The sequence below is a fragment of the Hyperolius riggenbachi genome, chromosome 3 (genome assembly GCF_040937935.1).
Source record: "Hyperolius riggenbachi isolate aHypRig1 chromosome 3, aHypRig1.pri, whole genome shotgun sequence".
Taxonomy (NCBI): Eukaryota; Metazoa; Chordata; class Amphibia; order Anura; family Hyperoliidae; genus Hyperolius; species Hyperolius riggenbachi.
Window position 1 is genome coordinate 194,515,872 of NC_090648.1, and position 25,463 is coordinate 194,541,334.

Consider the following 25,463-nt stretch of genomic DNA (forward strand, 5'->3'; position numbering starts at 1 on the left):
TAGCTCTGTCTCCTCTCTGGTCAATCTCCGCCGATCTCTCCGCCCCTCTCACTGAAAGAAGACAGAGGGGGGCGGGGAGAGGCGGAGACTGGCAGAGATTGACTGGAGAGGAGGCAGAGCTACTGCGTACAGCTCTGCCTCTTCCAGGAAGAAAGGAATCTGCGAGCCCAGAACTTTGCTGGGCTATTTTTCTGCTATATATATATCACTCGTTCTGCTGCGGGAATGTGGCGAATCCACTTAGAATTTAATGCTGAAGAGGACTTAAGCATAAAATCAGGTAAAAAAAAAAAAGACTTCAGTGTCTCTTTAAAGTGGACCCAAATTAAAAATACAAGATTTCAGAAATTAAATCTATTTTCTAAATTATAATAATAAATAGCAGCCTTTTTTCAGCTGCAGGATAACAAATATAAAATATTTTACATTTATTGGAGGAACCCCTCCCGTTCGAATCTCGGCTCTGCCTGTTCAGTAAGCCAGCACTAATTCAGTAGGAGACCTTTGGCAAGTCTCCCTTACACTGCTACTGCCAATAGAGCGCGCCCTAGTGGCTGCAGCTCTGGCGCTTTGAGTCTGCAAGGAGAAAAGCGCAATATAAATGTTATTTGTCTTGTCTTGTCTTCCTTTCAAATTGCCGGGACAAAATCCGGCAAACTGGTGGAGTAAGTGGTGTCTGGCAATGGAGGAATTGCTAATGGCTGCCCCCAGTATAACCCTAGTTATGAAAAGAGAAGGGTGAAAAGCATGCACTGAGATGCTCATAGGTTTGAAGGAGCGTTTATCTTTGTATGTGTCGGAGTGCTGCAATGAAATATTTTTAATTAAAAAAAGTTTGGTTTGGTTTGGGTCCGCTTTAATGTGAAACAATTGTCGACCAAGGGGTCTCTATGCTGGGTGTACCCGGAGAGGGTGATTTATTGCTGAATACTGTCATATCTGCTGGAAAGTTTGATGATTGTTATATTAAGCACAGAGGTGTGCATTTTACTGGTGCCCATGTGCTTTTTTACCGTTGATCAAAATGACAAAATGTTAAATTTTTCTGCCTAGTATTTACAGTAGTGTTTATACCAGTGTACCATTTTACAAAGTACACTCAGCAATTCATATTACTCAATCAGCTGTAAGGACTAGTGGTCATCAGATAAACGTGCTAGTAATAAATTACAGGGAAACTGAATGCCCTTTTTCAACTTTCATTTCAAAAATACAATCAATCCTGCACTACTGCTTTGTTCACTATTATTATACCTCTGGTGAATCTCTGGGTTCCGGAGCTTCTGTATCCTCTGAGATTTGCCTTCGAGTTGTAAAGGCTCGCTGTGCTTCAAGTGAAACACTGACACTTTCTATACCAGCGGTGCCATCCCTGTTAAAACATGAAATTGGCATTGTGAATGAGCATTTTTTATATACCACACACTTTCTAATTTAATGATTACGTAGAAAGAAAATACTAATACAAGTATTTTATTGTTCACACTATGGAAAACAAAAGTTTGCTTTCTTCAAACAGAAAGAATTTGCGATAATTCAGGTTGGAGTGAGCTCCGAGATGTCTCCCAGGGCATCACTGCTGAATATATGCAAATTATCCATTGTTGCACTTAGAAGATAAACACACCTCAAGATCCGCTGGAATGCAATGAAGTAGCAGCTTGTTAATTTGTACAGAGCCATAATAATCCAACATGCATACCGACTGTTTCGGATTGTTTAATCCTCATCAGTGCATGACATGGATTAATTCGGCTCTATGGAGTAGGGCTTGAAACACCCAGAGGTACAGACTAATCAGCAAGCTCATGGTGAACCAGAACTCATTGGAGTGTGTAAGGGGCTACAATGGTCTTTTGTTTTCCATAGCATATTAGTAAGGGGGTTAACTAATATGCTATGGAAAACAAAAGTTTGCTTTCTTAAAAACAGAAAGAATTTGCGATAATTCAGGTTGGAGTGAGCTCGAGATGTCTCCCAGTGCATCACTGCTGAATATATGCAAATTATCCATTGTTGCCCTTAGAAGCTAAACACACTTCCAGATCCGTTGGAATGCAATGATGTGTCAGCTTGTTAATTTGTACAGAGCCTTGTTCACACTAGAAACACTAGCAGCCACACAGGATCACTAAACAATGCAAAGTATGAACTCAAAATGCAATACTAGAGTAACTGGAAGGTTAGCTAGAGAGAGAGTCAAAATTAAGAATCACATTGCCAAATACAGTACAGAAACACTGCCCACAGAAAGCAGGAAACACATTGAGAATTCTCCAATGAGGATAAAGACAGCAGGAAAACACTTTCTGTGTAGCAGTGCAGAACAACATTACATCTCAGCAGTGTTTTACTGCCATACCTCATTTGAGAAGATTTCTTGCATTTCCTGTCCCTGTCACTGAGAACTGTAAGTCAACAGTGAGTAAGGGCAGTGACAGACAGCAACAAAACCCTAATAGAGGCTCGAAGCTTAAAGCAACCCAGAGATTAAAAAGTACAAGCATTTATATACTTACCTGGAGCTTCCTGCAGCCCCCCTGTAGGCCAGGGGCTCTCTCGCCGTCCTCTACGGCTGATCCACTGTGCGTGCACAGTCCCAGCTGCTCACGCCCCCGATTGCACTCCTGCGGCTTGAAGCATTCTTTGCAAGTGCAGTTACAGTGTAAGTGAACTGCACGTGTAGCATGCCCCACCCCCGGCCACGGGATCAGGGTGCGCACGTGGCCAGGACCGCACAAATGTGCAGTGGAGCACAACTGAGGCAGTTGGCGAATTTACCAGGCCTTACTGTGGGAGAACAGAGCGGCTGTGAAGGACAGCGAGGGAACCCACGGCCTACGTGGGGCTGTTGTAAGCCCAGGTAAGTATAAATGTGCTTTTTATAATCTCAGGTACACTTTAAAAAAAATGCTACACATTTTATCTCTTGCTTGCCTATTCACATGACAAGTAATCCTGAGCAGAGCATTTCTAGTAACAAGGACCATGCTAGGAAGAGGTGACCGGATGCAACTGTGAAAAGTACATGCAGAAAATCATATAACTCTGCCCTGAGTTACTATTTACAGTGATTCACAAGTAAACTTTAGAAATTAATGATGGCCATTAACAATATAATCCCACAAATTAATAGTTTTCAATCACTGTGGTAATCGATCAGAAATGATCAGTTGTGCCCACTAACTGCCAAAAACCTGCTACCCAATCTGATCAAAGTGATGGGATCGACTCAAAAAATAGATCGATTCAATTGATCTGATCTAACTGGTTAGCGGGTTTTCGGCCACTAGTGGGCATGACACATTTCTGGTGATTATCAAAGTAATTACAAACTATAAATTGTCAGTGATATTTTATTGGTAATGACAACTTTAGGAGCCTGCTACACATTAAGCTTATGAACCAGGTAAAGGCATATCGAGGCAGTGTCCTGTGATCCAGCTGGCTTCATCCAAGTGACTTAATGAGAGACAGTGATCAGTGTGACTCCCTTAGTCCCAGTTGGAACTGTGTCCATAACAAACATGCACTCCTATACTGTGACAACACTACATAGTACACCAGCCCTACAACATAGTTAATTTTAGAACTTCTTACATCCTTCAACCTAATATCCTATCCACTTCCTATGCATTTTCCAGGTTTATGCATTGGTGGTTGAAGCAGCTCTCTTTAGGCTACTTGCACACTAAGACGTTGCGTTAGGTACCACGTTAAGGTCGCATAACGTGCACCTAACGCGACGCCTGGTGCTCTTCGATGTGGACATCAGAGTGAGCCTCGTTGTGCAGCTCACTCTGGCGTCCGTGATGCGTACTCTTGTGCGCATGCGGCATCACGCGGTCCCGCCGGCCAATCACCGCACAGAGCTGCCGCTCCAGGAAGTAAACACTGCACGTCACAATGTGCAGTGAATATTAATTAGCCATGTGCCTGGCCGCTCTCCGCTCCTCCCCAACATGACTGCGCACGTGCAGACAGTCTAACGCGGCTTAAGCCGCTCTAACGCCGTAGCATGCTGCACTTTCTTAAGAACGTGCAGCGTTACATGTAACGCAACGTGGGCTGTGTGAACAGCCCACTTGTGTTACATTGCTGTGCGTTAAGGGAGCGTTACAGGCTGCACTAACGTGCGCCTGTAATGTCCCTGTGTGTAAGCAGCCTTAATCATTGCTGGAGCTTTACCTAATTTTGTTCATATTTATGGGTAATTAAGACACTTCAGACATACCGTACTTCATATTATTTGGCTGCGTGTCCGCAGTTCACTTTTAATTTACTTACTGAATGGCAGGCCTTTGCCACTGGGTTCTCTTAAACTGATGGCTGACATAATACGTTCTGCCAAGGATATCTTGTCTCTCTTCCCAACCTGGAGGAAGGGGTACATTCTCTTGTTGCGGTGGCTGGCAACCAGAATCTGGTTGGTCCAAGATAATCCAGCCAGGCTGTAAAAAAAACAAAACAAAAAAAAAAAAAAACCATATATACACTGTAAACCCTAGAAGAAAATGAAAGTATATATGCAGTGCATTCATTTTATTAAGCCGTAAACATCATCAATGTTAAATCTGGCAATGGAATTGAATTTCGGTAATATTCTGTTACCGATATTCTGCTATCAGCTTGTCTATCACAAAGCACTAGTTCCCCCTTTCCCACAGCAAACCAAGCCTAACACTTCTCCAATGCTCTAGCATACTCCTAGCTATACAACTAACACTAACCCATCTTCCAAATCAAAGTCCTTCTTAAGGTGGCCACACACGATACAATAAAATGATCCGATTTTACGGCAATTCAATAAAAACGATTGTATCTCCCGAAAAAATCGAAAGATTTTTTTTCATTCGACTGAAAAATCCAGGGCTGTGGAGTCGGTCCAAAAATCCACCGACTCCGACTCCTCAGTTTAGGATTCCACCGACTAACCTCTAATTTGCATATTACAATTTTGTTGATTAAAAGTATGTAACGTGAAATTCGTCTCTTAACTGCCAACGCTTAGGAATTTTACAAGACAACTGAAGTGAGAAGGATATGTAGACTACTATATTTATTCCCTTTAGACTAAAACTAGTCCTTGGTAAGAGTACTTGTAAAAGGTACAAACCGGAACAAAGAACATCTATCAGGCCCTAGGCAATGTAAGTGTGGGTACATGTAAGAATGATGTGCAGGTACTCTGCAGGGGAATGAGGAGATTCTTCCTCTATTACACATTCTTCATGCACAATCTGAACAAGGTTTATGGGTGACAGACAACACCTCTGTGTTCAATGTGCACAGCATTCTCAGTGGATTCCCTGCAGCTCTGTGGGGAGTGCATATGTAGAGTATAGTACTACTGTGTAACAAAGTAAACCTGAGACTGATGAAATTAAAGTTTTATACATACCTGGGGCTTCCTCCAGCCGCCTTCGGGATAATCCGTCCCTCGTTGTCCTCCTCCACCACCTGGATCTTCTGCTATGAGTCCAGGTACTTGAGCCAGTCGGGCGTAGTGCGCAGGCACACACTCCACCGCCAGGAGCATACTACACCTGTGCAGCACTATTGCGCAGGTGCAGAATGTTCCTGGCTGTGGGAGCGGCATGCGGCCGGACAGCGCTGACTGGCTGAATTACCAGGACTCATAGCAGAAGATCTGGGTGGTGGAGGACAGCGAGGGACTGATTAGCCTGAAGGGGGCTGGAGGAAGCCCCAGGTATGTATAAAACTTTACTTTTCATCCGTCTCAGGTACCCTTTAATTTGCAGTCACTAAACCAAATTTTAACAACATATCAAATTATTTCATTTCATCAGCAAAGGGAGTGCATACATTTGCATAAATCAGCATCAATGCAGAATTATTTCCATCTCATTGACCATCTCTATTAATGACACAGCTATACATCAGGCTTTATTCTTACAGCATAGATGTTATTTAGTATATATAAGAGTTTCCTGTGTACACATCATATATACAGTCACAATCAGATGTGTATATCTGACCTTAAAAATACGGGGACTGCTTTATTGAAGCAGCACAAGTAACTAATTTTGATTGGTTTATTTCATTTTTGTGGACTAAGCACAGCTATTACTGTATATATACATTATTTTTAATGACTATTATCTGAGAAATAGAACATTTTATCATATTTTCTATTTTAATTACAGTTACAAATTCATTAGGAGTCGGAGTCGGAGTATTTTTTCCCGACTCCGACTCCAGGCACCCAAAATTGCCCGACTCCACGACTCCGACTCCACAGCCCTGGAAAAATCCGATCGGATTTCCCGTTTTCTTCGATTTTTAGCGATCCGGAATGCCAGATATTTTTCTTCAATATTTCTAAAGATTGTATGGTGTGTGTTAAATTGTCAATTTATTAATATACACACCCTAGCAATTTTGTCAGAGTTTACAATAATTTTTATCATAATTGGGGAAAAATTTAACATATGTGTGTGGTACATTGGTCAGATTTTTGAAATGTTACAATCAGTCAGAAAAATTGATTGCAATTCTTAAATTGAACAGATATTTAAAAAATTGTATGGTGTGTGGCCACCTTTAAACTATCCTTCCCCCAATGCTAACCCCTAATAACCCATGGAGCTTGGCTAGATCAAGTCTGTGCCCCAGGCCTATCCTTTAACACTAACCCACAGGGCTTAGTCCAGTGCCGATATCTAGAGTTCAGCTATATAGTAGGCAAGCCACAGCACCATAGTCGATATCTGGAGCCCAGCTACATAGCTGAGCCCCAGCAGCATATAGCGGGTATCTGGAGCCCGACTATATAGGCCAGCCTCAGTGCCAAATACCCAATAGCCGACGCTTGGCTACTCTCTAGCCGAGAATCCGCTATTAAATAGCCAATCCCTAGTGCCAAATATAAACACTCAGCACACAATAACTACAAATATTCATTGTGGTTTATGGCAGCACCCACTACAGCCGACCGAGAACGTGGAATTCAGCCGATTCAAGATCAGTTACAACCAGGGCTGTGGAGTCGGTCCAAAAATCCACCGACTCCGACTCCTCAGTTTAGGATTCCACCGACTCCGACTCCACGACTCCGACTCCTCTAATTTGCATATTACAATTTTGTTGATTAAAAGTATGTAACATGAAATTCGTCTCTTAACTGCCAACGCTTAGGAATTTTACAAGACAACTGAAGTGAGAAGGATATGTAGACTACTATATTTATTCCCTTTAGACTAAAACTAGTCCTTGGTAAGAGTACTTGTAAAAGGTACAAACCGGAACAAAGAACATCTATCAGGCCCTAGGCAATGTAAGTGTGGGTACATGTAAGAATGATGTGCAGGTACTCTGCAGGGGAATGAGGAGATTGTAAACAGACAACACCTCTGTGTTCAATGTGCACAGCATTCTCAGTGGATTCCCTGCAGCTCTGTGGGGAGTGCATATGTAGAGTATAGTACTACTGTGTAACAAAGTAAACCTGAGACAGATGAAATTTAAGTTTTATACATACCTGGGGCTTCCTCCAGCCGCCTTCAGGATAATCAGTCCCTCGATGTCCTCCTCCACCACCTGGATCTTCTGCTATGAGTCCAGGTACTTGAGCCAGTCAGGCGTAGTGCGCATGCACACACTCCGCCGCCAGGAGCATACTACACCTGTGCAGCACTATTGCGCAGGTGCAGAATGTTCCTGGCTGTGGGAGCGGCATGCGACCGGACAGCGCTGACTGGCTGAATTACCAGGACTCATAGCAGAAAATCCGGGTGGTGGAGGACAGCGAGGGACTGATTAGCCTGAAGGGGGCTGGAGGAAGCCCCAGGTATGTATAAAACTTTACTTTTCATCCATTTCAGTTACCCTTTAATTTGTAGTCACCAAACCAAATTTTAACATCATATCAAATTATTTGATTTCATCAGCAAAGGGAGTGCATACATTTGCATAAATCAGCATCAATGCAGAATTATTTCCATCTCGTTGACCATCTCTATTAGTGACACAGCTACACATCAGGCTTTATTCTTACAGCATAGATGTTATTTAGTATATATAAGAGATTCCTGTGTACACATCATATATACAGTCACAATCAGATATGTATATCTGACCTTAAAAATACGGGGACTGCTTTATTGAAGCAGCACAAGTAACTAATTTTGACTGGTTTATTTCATTTTTGTGGACTAAGCACAGCTATTACTGTATATATACATTATTTTTAATGACTATTATCTGAGAAATAGAACATTTTATCATATTTTCTATTTTCATTAGTTACAAATTCATTAGGAGTCGGAGTCGGTGCATTTTTTCCCGACTCAGACTCCGACTCCAGGCACCCAAAATTGCCAGACTCCACGACTCCGACTCCACGACTCCGACTCCACAGCCCTGGTTACAACAAAAAGTGAACAGTACACAGCACAGTGCTTCATACAGCCAGCAATGGTTTTTAAAAGCTCAAAATGTACGACAAACTAATAAGGATTGAGAGTCATAATATAAAGGAGCAAATAAAGATGTAATCTAAGAATGCAACTAACCTCAATCTCTTCGCCTTGCTCTGTGGTTTCTTCTTCTGATCCACTGCTTTTCGGTAAGTAAGTCATTTTTAACCTAAGATTTCCCTTGACTTTAGACTTATGACTGTAGGAAAGAAAACTTATTACTAATTACAGGAGATGTTTACATGAACACATTTAAGAAAACTATTAATATAGCAGTACAAGTCATTTTTCTTTTTAAATAGTAATTTTTTGGGGGGAAAAATCCCAAAGACATTACACACCTTAGCAATCAAAGTGTACTTACAGTGGTGCTTATAAGTTTAAAGACCCTGGCAGAACTTGTAAGACGTGTATTGCACTTTAAAGAACTCACGACAGTTAAAACATTTCACTCACGGTACATTTAATGAAATCCAAATCAAATTATATAGCATCATAAATATCATAACCATTAACCCACAACAATCAGAAAATGAGATTGTTCCTGTTCAAAAGTTTGCAAACTTTTAAATACTGTGTGTATTGCTTTCTTTTGCACCAATCATGCAGTCTTTAAAGATAGATGTGGATGAGGCCCTTTATTTTCTCAGGTAGTAAACCTGCCAATTCATTTTAGCTAAAAGCCTTAAGGTCCAGTAAATTCTTGGGTTGCCCTGCATGAATTACATGTTTGAGACATTCCTTAAGGTAGACGATCTGAGAATATTTTCAAAGAAAGCAACACAAAACAGAATTCAATCATTCAGGGAATTTATTTGTCTTTATTGCACCATAGGCAGAATACATCAGCTAAACTGCACAACATTTCAAGAAACAACCCTTTTTCAAGTGTTCAGTGTGAGCCGTAGCATGAATCATCGTACCAGTCCAGCTTTTATATTCTTTTAGCCAACAATGCAATACATAAACTGAAGATTCCATGAATGGCTAAACCTTGACTACCTGTTGGGCTTGTTGGAATACAATCAGGATATGATTGATTGCTCTGTTTTAACCACTTCTGGACCCAAGGCTTGGGTCCCTTTAAAAGAGAGTCTGAAGTGAATTTAAATGCTTGTTTTTACCTTTTATTTATGTTCAGCATTATGGCTAGTGCTAAAACGCTGCATCCCCACGGCAGAACAAGGGTTTTATACCCCCCCAAATCCCTGGGGCTAAAATTGGGGAGCGCTTCCTGATAGAGTCAGAGCTTTGGGCTGTAGCTCTGCCACGTCAATCCCTGCCTCTCACCACTTAACCCAGCCCTCTAAGTCTTCTTTCATTGAGAGGGGCGGTGAGAGGCGGTGATCAGCGGGCTGTTGCTCTGCCTCTACTCGCGTCAATCCCCGCCTCTCCCCGCCCCTCTGAGTCTTCCACTGAGAGGGGCGGGGAGAGGTGGTGATCAGCGGGGAGTATTGGAGGCAGAGCTACAGCACAAAGCTCTGCCTCCCCGGGCAGCAAAAAGTCGTGGATTTTTGCCCTGGTATTTGAGGGGTATAAACCCCTTGTTCTGCCATGGGGATGCGGTGTTTTAGCACTATCCACAATGCTGAACATAAATAAAAGGTAAAAACAAATATTTAAACTCACTTGAGAGTCTCTAAGGACAAGAGCCTTTTTTTTTTTCTTTTTACACTTGGCTCACAATGATTGGGTGATCAGGAGCAAATGAAAACAGCTCCTGACCGAGTTAGAGAGCTCAGCTGTCTTTAGACAGCTTAGTTTCGTGCCAGCTATTGAATCTGTTACTCGTGATCGAGCGGCGTTACCACTACGGCACATCAGGCTTAGACAACCACAACGGTGGTGTAGTTTTAACTACACGCAAGCCTGAATAGGTTAACCAGGGGGTTCCCACTCACTTAAGCAGACTCAACAGGAAACCTCATAGGGTCCTGCTCTCCAATCACAGCACCCTCTACAGAATGAAGCGTGGTGATTGGCCGAATAGTTGGCTTCCTACAACCCATCTGAAACCTAGCAGTTTGAGAGGGTGCTGTCCATCCAATCACGTTAATGGAATTTCTGTATGAGGTTTCCTGCTGAGTCCACTAAACTAGACTAGTGCCCTCACTTATGCTCACTATTATATAGGCTGTGGACAGTCTTGGTATCCGTGGAATATTTTTAAAGTTAATTTCTGAAATAAGAAACACCATGCTTTACAGCAAGTGTACTATCAGGAAAGGTAAAGTAAACCAGCTTGGACACCACATGATGGGGGTGACATGCTAGTATCTAAAAATGGGGCAACAACCAATTCTGCAGGTAATACTGCATTACTGATGTTACCCACAATGCTTATAGTTAAACCGACAGTTTAAATTTTAGTCTTCAAAAATTCAGACACATTTTACATTTTTTTTCTTCTAGATTATCTTTAATTTGGGGATTTTTATTTGCTAGTCTTGTTCATTTACACCAGACTTATTTCTGTATAAATTACTGCTAATGTTTTAGAATCCAAGACAAAAAAAAAATCTTTAAAAATGTTCTTTTGCACTGTAAGGGAAACTCCTTGGTAAAACAAATAAATTGTCCTGAAAGAGTTCAGGATTAGAAAATGTATTTGCAGAATATTTAAAAACCATTTAAATAGTCAGATCATCATAGCATCCAAACAGAAATGGACAAATGTAATAAAGTACAAATTAACATAGCATTAAACAAACTTCGTTTTACTGACTTTTTAAAAATGCGGTCAGAAAATATGTAAAGACATTCCAGCTCTCTGCCCAGAAAACCAAAATTATGAAATGCTGGACATTTTGCCTGAAAGGAGGAGTGCTGTGTTAGACATTTTCAAATCTGGAACTAGGGCAAAAATGTTCACTACGTCAAATCCACAGAAGCAAAGCTGTTATTTCATGTGTGATGGCAAAAAAAAATAGACTTGTGGAAAAACATATTTATGTGTCAGACACACATGCTATTATGATTTTCATGCAAACACTTAGAAATATTAATGTGCTAGTGTTCAAAGTAAAAATATAGGGAAATGGAAAAGTTGTGAAAAAAAAAGCTCATCTACAAAAACCATACTGAAGCTAGGTTACCAGAAGGCATCGACTTTTTTTCTTTGTTTGAGAGTTAAATTTGGTGTGACTGTACAGCTGTGTAAGAAGCAAGACAGAGCTCATGTTTGCCTTTTCTATTCATAAGGAAACCCAGATTAAGCTAGAAACAAATTACCAATGAGCAGCTATGGAATTCGTTTTAGAATCTCATTGCAAAGAACAACCCCATAAATGTGTTTTTATACTCCAAGACTGAGTGGGTAATTGAAGTGAAAATGATCAAAATAAAAAAATCCCCACCCACAAAAAAAAGATAACCTATACAAACAGCAATGCAAGTACAATATATGGTGGCAGGTCCTACACAATGATGCTTTTTACCCCCTCTGGGATGTTCTAAAACAAGTTTCAAATACCTGGACACGTGTCACCCAGTAGCTTTCAGACCAGATGTTTGTATGGTGATGGGGACAGAACCATGGTAATAGTAAATGAAGACGAATGGGAACGGAACAGCAGTAATAAGGGGAATTGTCCATCCTCCCTCGCCATAGTATTAAAACTCTTGCTCTTTTTCCCATGCATACCTCAACTTCCAGATCAACATGTAACCAACACTTGTCTTATAGTCAAAGCCTTTCTGCCCAATTAATCTCTCAAACTGCACGTTTTTTCTTCCCTGTGAATTCTTATCCTATTCCACTGTCTTACACGTCTTACTGTGCATTCCTGGTTGATCTCTTCAATGCACTTTATGACACCCCTTATATTAACCTACCACATATATTGTTTTCCTGCACCCCCTCCTAAGTGTATTCCTGGCCCCAGAAGCACTTTACCTATATCTACTCCTACTTTGTGCTCTCCACTTCCACCTGTCTTATCACTTTCTCTATGTTCTCTATCCCCACCCACCTGTGCTGCTCTCTTCCACTCACCCGTCCTAGAATCTTGCCAACTGCTCCTTCTTTAATTTCTCTGAGTGCTACGTCCTTCATCTGTTCTACCACACCAACTGTTTCCCACACCACACCTACAGTCTGTTGCCACTTTCTCACCCCAAATGTCCATCTATCCAAGACACACCCACTTTATGTTACCCACATCTATCCTATAACTCTCGCTGCATGCTCCCTGCTCACCTCACTTACCAATTCTACCAAAACCCCATTCCTTCAAAGCTGACTGGTCATAATCTCAGTGCACACACCCTGCTCACATACCCTGTCCAATCCCTCTTTCTGGCTTGTATTTTGACCAGTATATAACACTTTATTAGAGTGTTCATAGCACAAAAATTACATGAGCAAAATACTTGACGTAAGCTAATCAATTTGTTTATTAATTATATGAAAGGGATATTCAATTAGCATATGTAATACACTATACACACTGTGAAGGAATTACAACACATTACCAACCTACCACATTTTATCATGACTTGATTGTTAAAAAAAAAAAAAAAAAAAATCTGATAAATACAAACACTACATTTAGGAAAAGGGATACGCTACCTTCAAAGCACAATAGCTACTTTGCAAACCAAATCTCAAACAGATGAAGTAGCACAAATTTAGAATTAGAAATAGACACAACTGGAATACTCCATGAGGTATATCGAGGAGAGACATTACTGCAAATAAAAGATGGGACAACATGGGATCCTTACACAAGGAATTCTCTACCTCACTTTGTGTGATCAATAGTACAGACAGGGTTCAGTGAATGCAGATAATGTATGCTGAATATGCAGAGTTGTTTTACTGCAACAACCTAAACCTCTGGAAGTAATAACTGCTTGGACATGCACAATGAATGCAACATCTATTAAGGCATATTTTAATCAGTCTATATATAAAAAAACTTGTATACTTAGTTCTCCTATATTAATAACACACCAACATATTACATAGCACTGACCAATAAATACATTATAAAGTAGGGAATGGAGATGACAAGCCTGACCTGTTTAAATATCAAGTAAAAGATAGGATACAGGAAGATAATCAGACACTGACCAATTGGGCTTATAGGAAGTGAGTGGAACATAGTGTACATTGGAAATATTGCATTCCTATTTTTAAATGTGCCAATTTGACTACCTGACTTTGCCTTGTAAACATCTTGATATGCTTTCACATTATGATTGGGATGCTGATAATTAAGCCACTGCTGTGCTCAACTTAGTAGTGGGAGTATGAACTGAGAATGGGAGCTCACGATGATGAGTCCCAAAAGGACAATTCACTTTACTGTGTAATGAGCAAGCTAGAGAAGGATGTGAGAATTTATTTTTTTTTGTAATCTAGCAACTCTGAACCTCATAATGACATATTTTGAACTACCATATATAGTTGACTATAAGTCTAGAAATGTAGGTATGACGAAGTAAAAGTACAGGGGTTGACTTGTAAACGAGTCAGAGCAGAATTTCTGACTAATAGCTAAGGGGGTGGGGGACGTACCTCTCTCAAGCTTTGAAGAGTGCGTGGCAGCAGCCAGCATACTTAGCCCCCTCCAACAGTAACCTATTGCTTGGAAAAGGACTATTTTGTATAGCTTACTTTTGATATGAGATGGTTTTAGAGGCATCCACCGCCTGCAAGACACTGACATTTTATGAACCCATAGGTGCCTCACTAAGCAAACTGAGCAATATGTGTAGTATTTGTGACATTCCCATTTGCACAAATGTACCCATTACTAAGAGACACTTTCTTGATAAAAGAAATGACAAGAAAACACAGGTCTGAAAGTCTCCTGGTCACAACCATTACCAGGAAAGGTTAGAGGAAAGATGATGGGCTGTAGTGCTTACTAAGGAGGGGGTGTATAATAGCTGCACTTGGGGAACTGGAGGAGTTATTGGCTGCACTTGGGGGCCAGAAGGGGTAAATTGCTGCAACACTTTATGCAGTCCAGTCATTAACCCCTCCTGGTCCCCAAGTGCAGCTATTAACTTTGCTTAGTAGACTTATACTTGAGTCAATTAAAAAAAACTGCTTAAAGTGGATCCGAGATAAACTTTTACTCATTACATAATTGTGTTCCTTTCATATAGTTTATAGGGCATTCCTCAATCCAAATACTTTTTTTGTTTTGTTTTAATACTCCAATTCCCTATAAACTAAACAAGCCTCGCCCACAGCTCCTTTTGTGCCTTGGCACTGTAGCAAGGGCTTATGGGAGCTCAGTCTGGGCAGGAGGTGGAAGAAGTTACTAGCCATTGATTTCAGAGGCTGAGGGGAGGAAGGAGGAGGAGAGGGGACTGAAGTTACACACAGGCAAGCTGATAGCATCTCCAGTCCTCAGCCTGTGACAATGTGACAAACAGAAATGGCTGCCCTAATTGTATCACAGGAATAAATCAAACTTTTAAAGCGGTTTGCAGCTAGATATGCTGTGTAAACTATCTTTACTTTAGATAAGATACATAAAGTTACTTGTTATAGTTAGTTTTTAATCTTGGATCCGCTTTAAGAGGGATAAATATTGGAGTCGACTTAAGCCGCATCTACACGCGTAGATGCGGCTCCGATCCAGCGGCTCGATTAGCCGCCGGATCGCCTCTTCCGCGTCCCCGCGCGTGCCCGCCACGTCCCCGCATTCGATACCCCGCTCGTCCCCGCTGGCGCCGCTTATCTTACGGTCGATTCCCTGCCATTGTCCCCTATCGGGGAACGAGCAGGGAATCGGCGGAAGTAAGATCCATCCTGTCGGATCTTATCAATCGAGCCGCAGTAGCAGCTCGATTGATAAGGAGGATCGGAGCCTCATCTACGCGTGTAGATGAGGCTTTATACATGAAGAAGACTTATATCTAATGATATACAGCAGTTTATCTTCTTGTCTCGAGATTTCTTTTATTTTCAAAGACACTACTTGAATTGCAATAGTTCAGGTGCTAAAATATTTGAGTATCTCTTTTCCTGGGAGTGCTTTTGGAACAAAAGAAACTTTAAGAATCCCCCATGAGGACATAGACTAATGAAAAACCTGTTGGTAAGAGATTCAGAGGGGTCAGATTATAAGACCTGTGTAAATGACAGCTACACAGGAATTAAAAAATGTATGGCGCGTTTACTCTGCGACAAATGTATGTATGTGTTTTCCAGTTTATTTTTGCCATAGTGCTTCTTAAGCTGCAAGCAAGGAAAGCAAACTTAAAAGAAAACTGAATGTTCATTGATCATACAAGAGTGCTCCTAAAGTCATTTTGTAAATAGTTATTAAAGATAACCTTCACATTTCAGTCTGCAATGAGCTATGATTTTCCAGACATAGCATATGCTTATTTGCAACCATGAAAGCAGGGCACTGTCTGGTGAACAGCACAGCCAAAACTCCATGTTTACACATTCTGGCAGTGTTTCTAAAGACTAACTCTCACTACTTTTCTGCACAAGGGGTTTAGCTTCAAAAACAAAAACAAAACAGGTTTGGATATTATGATGACCTTAGACAGCCTAAACTATCATTTGATTTGAAAAGTGTCCAAATTATAATAAAAGTCAAAAGCAATATAAAGGTTTTAAACATTAAAGAGACACTGAAGCGTAAAAAAAAATAAATTATGATATAATGAATTGGTTGTTTAGTACCGGTAATTACTAGAACATTAGTAGCAAATAAAATACAGTATTCTCATATTTTTATTTTCAGTTATACAGTGTTTTTATAACATTGCATCATTCTCTAATATTTGCAGTTTACACACTAAGCATTCTAAATGATTTTACAGAGCAGAGCAGTGAACTATTGAACTGTCCTCTGCAGAGAAAAAAAATACAATGCCTGACAGTTGAGATAACAAGCTTCAGAAGACAGAGCTCTCTGCTTGAAAGTTATGGAGCTCGATGGCTCTTTTGCATAGATAACAACTGGAGTTTAACTTTTCCTGTACTGGAAACAATATTCGACTTAAGTCTCTGCTCCTAATGTTTTATTTCTTAGCTGTACTACACATACAAATATCATAAAAAAAAAATTTGCTTCAGTGTCTCTTTAAAATCTTTAACGTACCTTATTTCATACACATTATGAGACAGAATAACAGACACACTTACACAGTGCTCTGTGGTAAGAGGAGAGTCTTCACTGGATTTACTTTACTCTTTGCTTACCTTCGTGGATGAAGAATGAAATCTTTGAATGTATATGGTCGCTCCAACCTAGGATTTTCTGTCTGAAATAAAGCAGTGATAGCAGTGCCTATAAATCAAACATTTTTGGACTATACATTAAAAGTCATTAAATAAAGCGTGGTGGGTTTTTCGTTCTTAGAATTTATGTAAACCACAAGCTAATAAACCAACACATTAAATAATTGAAGAATTATATCCATCCATTTCTATGGAAATGTTTTTAATGTTGGGCTACGCAATTATGATACAAAAAAAAAAAAAAATTTAAAAAATGGAGAAACTATTTTTGCACAAATCCTAAAAATCTGTGTATTACAAATGATGTATTCCACACGATATGCATTAAAAAAAACAAAAAAAAAAAACATGAGCTAGCGGGCATCTAAATTTCGGCCATAACACATTTCAATTTGCTCTACTTCTAATCATGCAGTGCTAAGCAAAAGTGCACCAAACAAATAATATAAATGATAATTTTACTAATTTGTTTCAGAGGGGACCAAGCATAACACTAACAGTTTACATCTACAGTATTGAACCTGAGTTCTGGAGGCCTCAGCATGCACTTTGCAACCCCCAATCTGTTTGCTATAGGACTCCTATTTACCAACATACAACTTACATAAAACGTAGTATGGATACAGAGGCGCCAAAAGGATAAAAGTAAAAAGTTTAAAACATGAGGTGGTAGTGGTGGACTTACCTCCCCCAAGCAGACACAAAAATTGCCAATGTGTTCGTCAAATACAACAAGTTTATTTACACACTCTGGGGGACAATGTAACGAGTTTCACAGGTTTGATCCCGCTTCATGGAGGCAATAACAATGGAGTAATAGCATATGTGGTCAGTAGAAGAGCCAGGCACCTCACCTGTACAATCACAGAGGTGCCTGGCTCTTCTACTGACCACATATGCTATTGCTCTGTTATTGCCTGTTGACACGTGTTGCATTGTCCCCCAGAGTATGTAAATAAACTTGTTGTATTTGACACAACATTGGCAATTTTTGTGTCTGCTTGGGGGAGGTAAGTCCACCACTGTCTCCTCGCATTTTTAATTTTTTACATACTTTTATACTTTTGGCACTTCTGCATCCATACTACGCTATATCAAGTACACCCCTGGTGTAGGGGTGTTACCCCCTTTTTTTCATCATTTGCGGAGAGCGACTGCTTAATCCTGAGTGGGGTCAGGTCTAATCTCCCCACCTGCCTATACAGTGGTTGCCTTTGAGGTAACCCTGCTTTGTGAGTATAGCTTATTACTCTAGCATACTTCATTTCAACTACCAGTACATACTCCACTATATTTGGCTCTTGGTGTCCCTACTCTGTGTTCTGTTTTGCAACTTATATAAACACTTCTATTCAGTTTCAAATCCCTCTTTGCAAAATAAAGCTTGCATAGCTTATCGAGATGAGGGATTTTTTTATTTACCAACTTGAGTTTAAGTTTTGTAATATGAAGCAATAAAGTGAAAAAGTAAGTTCGCTGAAGTGAAGGTACCCATCAGCCCCCTTCAGGGCACGTGATCAGCTCATGCAGCTACAGAAGGGAACTACTAACTACAGCATTTCAACCTGATGTTTTATTATATTTGAGCCATAATATGTTTAACCTATTAATTCAATCTGTTACGTCCAGATTTAGCCTCGCAAACACAAACAATTACTGAAAACAAGTATCGCCTACAAAAAGCTTTATTTGTGGCAAAATAACCAAGATTGAGATGTGATAAGCAGTGAAAAAGTTATGGCCAAATAAGTGGTATGAGTGCTCACAGATGAAAATGGCATTAAGAGATAAAGGTAAAATAGCGCGTGGAGTGAAGTGGTTAAGCAAGCTTAGCAAGTTCCGGACCATGGTAGCTGAAATCTACACCCTATTTGGGAGCGGTTATCCATGCCAGGGTGTACATTTCCGCCACTCACGCTGCAGGGTCTTGCTCTCCCCGCTCTGTCATCACTGGACCCCTATGGAGCTTCCCTCTGCCTTCAGTCTGCCTATTTTAGACCCAAACTTTAATTGTATCCTCATTCACATTGACAGGCATGGATGCAGTTCTTTAGTGTATTCCAAAAGCAGATACCATCTTTATATAACTTTAAAAATAACTGAGCTTTGGCAGTGATGAATTAATTGCCTTCTACGTTGCATTATTCCACTCTACATGTGCTATACATTAGTATATTACAACTAGGGGTGTTGGAGCCAGAGTTGAAAGTACCATAAACTGATGAGTCAGAGTCAAGGTAAAAGAAGTATTCAGGTACAGACTTCTCAATCCTTGGCTCTTGTAAGTGCTGGTGAACCTTCATGTGAGCAAGAACTGTCCACTATACTGAGGACTGCATAAGTTATCAGCAGGTCATAGCTTCAGGTGGAACAGCACTCAGCTGAACATCTAAACACGGCTTCCTCTCTTACTAGAGAGCTAAACAGTGTTGATATATTTATGTTACGGTTAACCCAGCACACATGCCAGCTTTACTAATCCTCAACTAACCCGTCCTTATGGATTTCTTGCTGTACATCTGGTACCATTTGAGCTATTGCCAGCTTGGATAGCAGGGTATATGACTCTTGGGGGGGGGGGGGGGGGGAGGGAGGGGGGAAGCTAATCAGACTACTGTACAACTTCTGCAGATAGAATTTGAAACGTTCTGACCATACATGCTGCACTCCTTGCAGTCATTACAACAGTCACCTGTAGGTATTCAGAACAGCTTCACATTTTAAATTTCCATATTGCAAGTCCTCCTGAACTGAGAAAGCCAGAGGTATGGAGTATATGATATGATAAATGTCTGTTCCGAAACCAAGAGCAGAAACAGCCAATTCGCTGCCCTGGACTTCTGAGGTTCTTAGGTGGAAGACAGAGCAAAGGAAATGGTAATCTGCTTGAACAATTTTTGCACACATTTTTTCAATGCCTGTCTTGAATGTAGTTTTCAATTTCTGCCACAAAAGGTGAAGCTACACTTCAAAATCTATTAATGATTTTATTTAGGTATTTTCCCCTCAGTTTTCTTATCCCCTGCGTAGAGAAAATATAAAACCTAAATTTCTAAATATCTAAAAAGTCTAAATATAGTTGCCTGGGACTCACAATTCCAATTACACAACCTGAGCTAAGCTCACAAAATTGTGTCCCAAGTCTTTTTCAATGCTCCAAGATCCCCTCTCCATTGATTGCGGTGTTTTATTTACGGAACCTATACAAAACTTAATTGAGCCAACACATAGCTATAGGGTGATACGAGGCAGAGAAAAGTGTTTTGATTAGAGGTGAACCTAAAGGTGGCCATACATCAGGCAACTTGGCAGCCGATCAACTATCTTATTTGTTTAGAATTGGATGAAAATCCACACCCCCAGAAGCATGCCCGGTCGACCATCTGCCCATTTTCGTCCCGAAAATGGTTGCCTGCGTTGATTGGACGTGCTGCAAGATTTAGGGCTGACTGTAAGGATTGTGGAATGCTCTCCGTGATCAGCGCACAGGGAGTGCGCTGACACTGCGGAAATCCTCCACAAGCGTATAATTTGAGGGAACCCAGCAAAAGGTGCAATGCACCTGTAGAGGGAAATTCCTGTCGGCAGGTGGAGCTGTGGAGTGCAGAGGAACAGCTCCTCTGCCCTGCCACACACGCCAGACGGGAATTGCACGAAGGGAAGAAACGCAGGGCAAGATAGCCCTGAAAGAGAGAGATCAAAGCGACAGAGGGTATGTGTGTTCACCAAACCAGTCGCCACCCTGCAACGATGAACACACAACCAGGAAGATAAAGTGAGAAGGCAGTTGCTAACAGCGACACAAGACCGAATAAGCACAGATGAGGAATGTATGTATGTCCACCAATCTAGCCGCCAACCTGCGACGGCGGACACACAACAAAGGAAACTGAGTGAGAACGCAATCGCCTGAGAAGTGATTGCGAATGAGATTGAGCAAAGGGACAGATTGTATGTGTGTGCACCAAACTAGTCGCCAACCCGCGACGGTGCATACACAACAGCAGATATGAAGTAGGAACGCAATCACGAGAGAGGCGATTGCCAGAGGTGACACAAGGCTACAGCAAGGCAGAGCACGAGAGTAGCAAAGGCACAGCAAATATACAATGAGAAGATAAGGAAAATAAACGCTAACTAAATGCGAACACCGCACTCATTCGCAACAGTGCACGCATTTATGCGCGGTCTCCGCGTGTTAAGCACAACAGAGACAAGCACGCCTAACTAACCACCGACAGACAAACATAAAACAGAGGACGCGAGCGCTTGCTTAACGGTTACCTCACCGAGCCTCCAGCAAGCGTTCGTAGCAGACAAGACAGATACACAAAAACAGGAATAAGTGAGAGATAGGATCCACAGCACTAGCGTAAGAGGCTAGTGCGATCCAGGAAGACAGAATAGAAGGATCCACAGCACTAGTACAAGGCGAGTGCGATCCAAGCTAGACAGGCAGATGAGATAGCTGGTAGCAACTACTGCTCCAGCTATACTCCAAGAACAAAGATCAGAACGATCTCCTGTCGACCACCGCAGGGACAGGACAATCGCAACAGACAAACAAAACAGATATGCAATCCTAACTGCACTAGGGAACCTGCCTAGTGCAGTCCCAGGAATTACTCTAAGCTAATCTTAAAACAATGAGCAAGGCTGACACTCCAGGAGTGTTTCACAGGACTAACCCTTATAACCAGCCCAGGTCTGTGATATCACATGGTATATATAGAGCAAGCCTACAAAGGATGTGGCTAGGCAATCTGCATGACAAACGTATGCAAATTCCTCAGAAGCAAGCTGCAAAACTGACAAAAGGTCTCTCTTCCAGAGACCTGCAGAATGCAGACCTGAACAGTGGTCAAAAAGCTGCCTGCCTGCGCAGGCAGCCGAGCGGACCTCACACTGACATGCTCAATCAGGTGCCTATTGGTAACGGCATGAGATATTAGGACAAGCGACAAACACAACATGACCCCCACCGCTGTCTCCTCTAATGTAAAATGTGCCCCCCAATCCAGTATACTTTACTTGTCCGTTGTGGCAACGTCAGTATACACGCACCCCAAGTGATTGCCAGGGTAATATGGGTGCTTGCGTGATGTCACACGCACCCACGTATATGCCGGCAACCATGTAGGGTGCATGTATGCAGATGGAGCTCAGAGCAAGCGCCGGACAGGTAAGGTATACTGCACCAGGTATTTGTATGAATTTCCATCTTAAATACAATAACGCCCATCATTTTTTGAGACAATCTTCTGCTTGTTTGCATCTCCAATTACGTACATAAAAAAAAAAAAAAAATAGACCTTTATATAAAGATATAAATTCTATATAAAAATATAGATTCTGTAAAATGATTCAGCGCTACATGATTATTTCAGAATCAACATGGAGAAATAGCTGCTACAGCGAAAACATTGAAAACTACTACTACTGTACTTTTCCATCTCTGCAATCTGAGCTGCTCAGGATTTCTGTGTGGCCACCATCAGTAGGCAGATGCCATTACCAGAAAGGAACACTAGAACCAGATGATCCGTGGCCCAAGATGGTTACAACCCCAGTAGAAGATTTTCTGAATCCTATGTGATATCGAGATCATTAAACGAAGGTGTTCTGTTTGCACAGTCTGTGTAGAGATTGTGAAAGTCGGGGAAGGATCTTTATTAGGCTGGAGACACACCGCAGATCCCTTTTCGGATCGCAGTTTTGCGGGAGTTATTTTTCCACGATTTCACGCGGAAAAATAACTGGACAGTGCAGCGATTTCTCTGCAATCGCGTTTTGTGCTTTATAGCACTGAAACGCGTTTGCCAGGAAATCGCCTGAAAATGGTGCAGGATACGAGTTTGCGTTTCGCGTTATTGGGCGATTTGTGGAGATTACCGCAAATTGCCCAAAGTAAGAACAGGCCTCATAGGGTTTTATTACACTAGCGCTTTCAAAAGCGCTAGCGTTTTGCCAAAATCGGCAGCAAAACGCTCAAGTGTGAATGGGCCCTAATACTCTTTACTGCTGTGCAAAAGAACTCTCCAAGTCTCCTATGCTGTATCATAGTTACATAGTTATTTGGGTTGAAAAAAGACATACGTCCAAGTTCAACCAAAAAAAATAAGCTCACCTTGTTCTACTTTGTAGAATGTACACAAAGCTGTAAGAACATAACAGATGTCGAATGTGCTAGATAAGTCAATTAATTGGATAGGCTTATGGGTAAAGCTAACTATGATGCCTGCTATAAAAACGTAGATTGTAATGCAGTCAAAGCCATAAACACTTCGAGAAATGCCTGCCTGGCAGCACATCCAGTCTACATCTCTCACAGTAAATTAACTATTGCAGTACAGGCAGCTGTCTGCTAAACAATGCAGAACGTTTGGCAATATTGAAGTCACCAAGCTCATGCAAGTTTTATTCAGAAAGTTTTATATTTTCCTAAATCCCAAAAGCTATGTGGCGGTTTCAAGCTAAGGGCAAGCGCTTGAAAGCTCAACTGTCCTGGCAGGCTTACTCTGTACTTGAACTAAGCAACTACATCAGCTTTAGCAGTCCTACATAAATGAAAAATGCAAGCAGATCAACAGATTACTTTTATGGAGCCATGGAACAGGATGTTACAGTGTGGACATCAGAAAGTACAATACATACCGGCAACTGGTAAAGAGGAATATCCACTTGACCAAGAAAGTCATCTCTGGTCTACAAATAAACAACAGGGTTTATTAGAAACAGTAAAAAGGGCCGCACCTGTGGGATCTGCAATTTGTGTGATCCTTATAAAGCAATTCAGATATTAAAGCAGAATGAAAGTTTAGCATAACATTTAATAAAAACTCATTTGCCTACTCTATTTCACACAGTTAGCCCTGCTTTATTCTGTCCCAAAGTAATGTCATCTGTATAAAAATCACAAGTCTCCCCAGCATATAAATATACAATATCAAGATAGTTGAGAAAACTCTCCACTCTGCTAAAGTCTTTTACACCTACTAGATGGTTCTCTACAAAATCTCCTCTGCTGAGAATCTAGCATGTGTACAATGCCCTCCAATTCCCCCCCCCCCTTCCCTTTGATGCATTGGTTAAAGTAAATGGGAACTGCTTTTTTAAACAAAGCCAGATACATCCTTAAAGAGAACCCGAGGTGTGTTTAAAGAATGTTATCGGCCTGTACAGCCCAGCCTCTGTTGCTATCCCAAACCCCACTAAGGTCCCCCTGCACTCTGCAATCCCTCATAAATCACAGCCGTGCTGTGAGGCTGTGTTTACATCTGTAGTGCCAGTCTCAGCTGCTCCCCCGCCTCCTGCATAGCTCCGGTCCCTGCCCCCGTCCCTTCCCTCCAATCAGCAGGGAGGGAAGGGATGCAGGCGGGGACCGGAGTTCTGCAGGAGGCGGGGAGAGCAGCAGACTGACACTATAGAGATAAACACAGCCAGCTCTGACAAGCTGTTCGTCAGCAGCGTGGCTGTGATTTATGAGGGATTGCAGAGTGCAGGGGGACCTTAGGGGGGTTTTGGATAGCAACAGAGGCTGGGCTGTGTAGGCAGATCCAGCCTCTGTATGTAGATAATTTTCTTCAAATCCACCTCGGGTTCTCTTTAAGCAAGCCAGATACTTGCTTAAGGAGAGGGAAGTCTCTGGGTCCTAATGAGCTTTTCCTCATCTTTCAGTGCAGCGATGTCCCCGTGAGCAGAATTTTACTAATTTGGTCAAACACTGCTCACTCCGCTGGTAAAGGTAACTTTCGGAAAGTCTTCAGGAGGCTGAGAGCTCCTGAAGACGGGCCGCTCTATATTGCGCACACACAAGTGCCCTCTCTCGTGCATTCAGTATGGAGCCGCCTGTCTTCAGGAGGACTTGGCTCCCAAAGACTTTCGAAGTCCCCTGTGGCGGGGGATTTAAGCGGGTGAGCCATCGCTGCACCAAGGCACCAGGAGAGAAGGAAGGCTCATTAGGACCCAGAGCCTTCCCTCACCTTAAGTATATGGTTTTTTTTTTTGTTTTTGTTTTTTGTTTTTTTATAAAAAGGAGAGTCCCAATAGCTTTAACAATAAGCCAGGTGGACCCCTTTCCCCCCCTCCATAGCAACAAAATACTGCTCCACATCAGACACGGATCGCAGGCGGCGTGAGGTTCAGCTGTTGAGGATCAGCTGATTGGGGCCAAGTGGTTGTGCGCAGGCATGGAGAGGCAGCACGGAGTTCCGCTGGTCTGCCGCCGCTGCATCCACATCATCATGGACTCCACCTGCGCCGATCACCGCAGCTCGTCACCCAGGACGGTTCCCAGCAGTGGGGACCCCCCTCGGGTGGGGTTGGAGTAAATCAAGCTGCCGTTGGAGGAAATCAAGGACGTCGCATGGAGGAGCCCACAGCCGTCCCCCTGCCACATTTCACAGCGGCCTGAAGCCGCTGCCATGGAGACCCGGACGCCACAAGGAAGGATCTCACGGCCGTTCCCCCACCGCTCACAGCTAGCAGGCGCTGCAAATGGATCCAGGCCAGCGGAGGGTCACAGCTGCTCCCAGCCTCTCACTGCACGAGGGACACGCCACGGCAGGCCCCATCCACCAAGGCCGGAGGATCCTTTTGTCTACCTGGACTCCCATGAGCCCTGGAGCTCGGTCCTTTTTCCACCGGTCCTGGCTCTGTATGCTACGGCTGCCAGAAGCACAGGGTCCCATCTGCCTGCATCCACCATAGATCCCTGCACAACAACTGGGCCTGGATCCACAATAGATTCCTGCACAACAACTGGACAATTGGACTGGACTGATGGCCGGACCCAGGGGTGCTTTTCA

The 25,463-nt window shown here is 42.1% G+C and overlaps 1 protein-coding gene across 3 annotated transcripts in view; it reads right to left on the reverse strand.

Moving 5' to 3' along the window:
* NEDD4 (NEDD4 E3 ubiquitin protein ligase) overlaps positions 1-25,463 on the reverse strand; it is a 172,402-nt gene that overhangs the window by 46,053 nt on the left and 100,886 nt on the right. For all 3 annotated transcript variants that reach the window (XM_068275495.1, XM_068275496.1, XM_068275494.1), the window contains exons 6-10: positions 23,311-23,361; positions 16,618-16,679; positions 8,535-8,637; positions 4,288-4,451; positions 1,255-1,372 (exon numbers count right to left, since the gene is read on the reverse strand). In XM_068275495.1, coding sequence (XP_068131596.1) covers positions 1,255-1,372; positions 4,288-4,451; positions 8,535-8,637; positions 16,618-16,679; positions 23,311-23,361 — 498 coding nt within the window. The remainder of the gene's footprint in view (positions 1-1,254; positions 1,373-4,287; positions 4,452-8,534; positions 8,638-16,617; positions 16,680-23,310; positions 23,362-25,463) is intronic.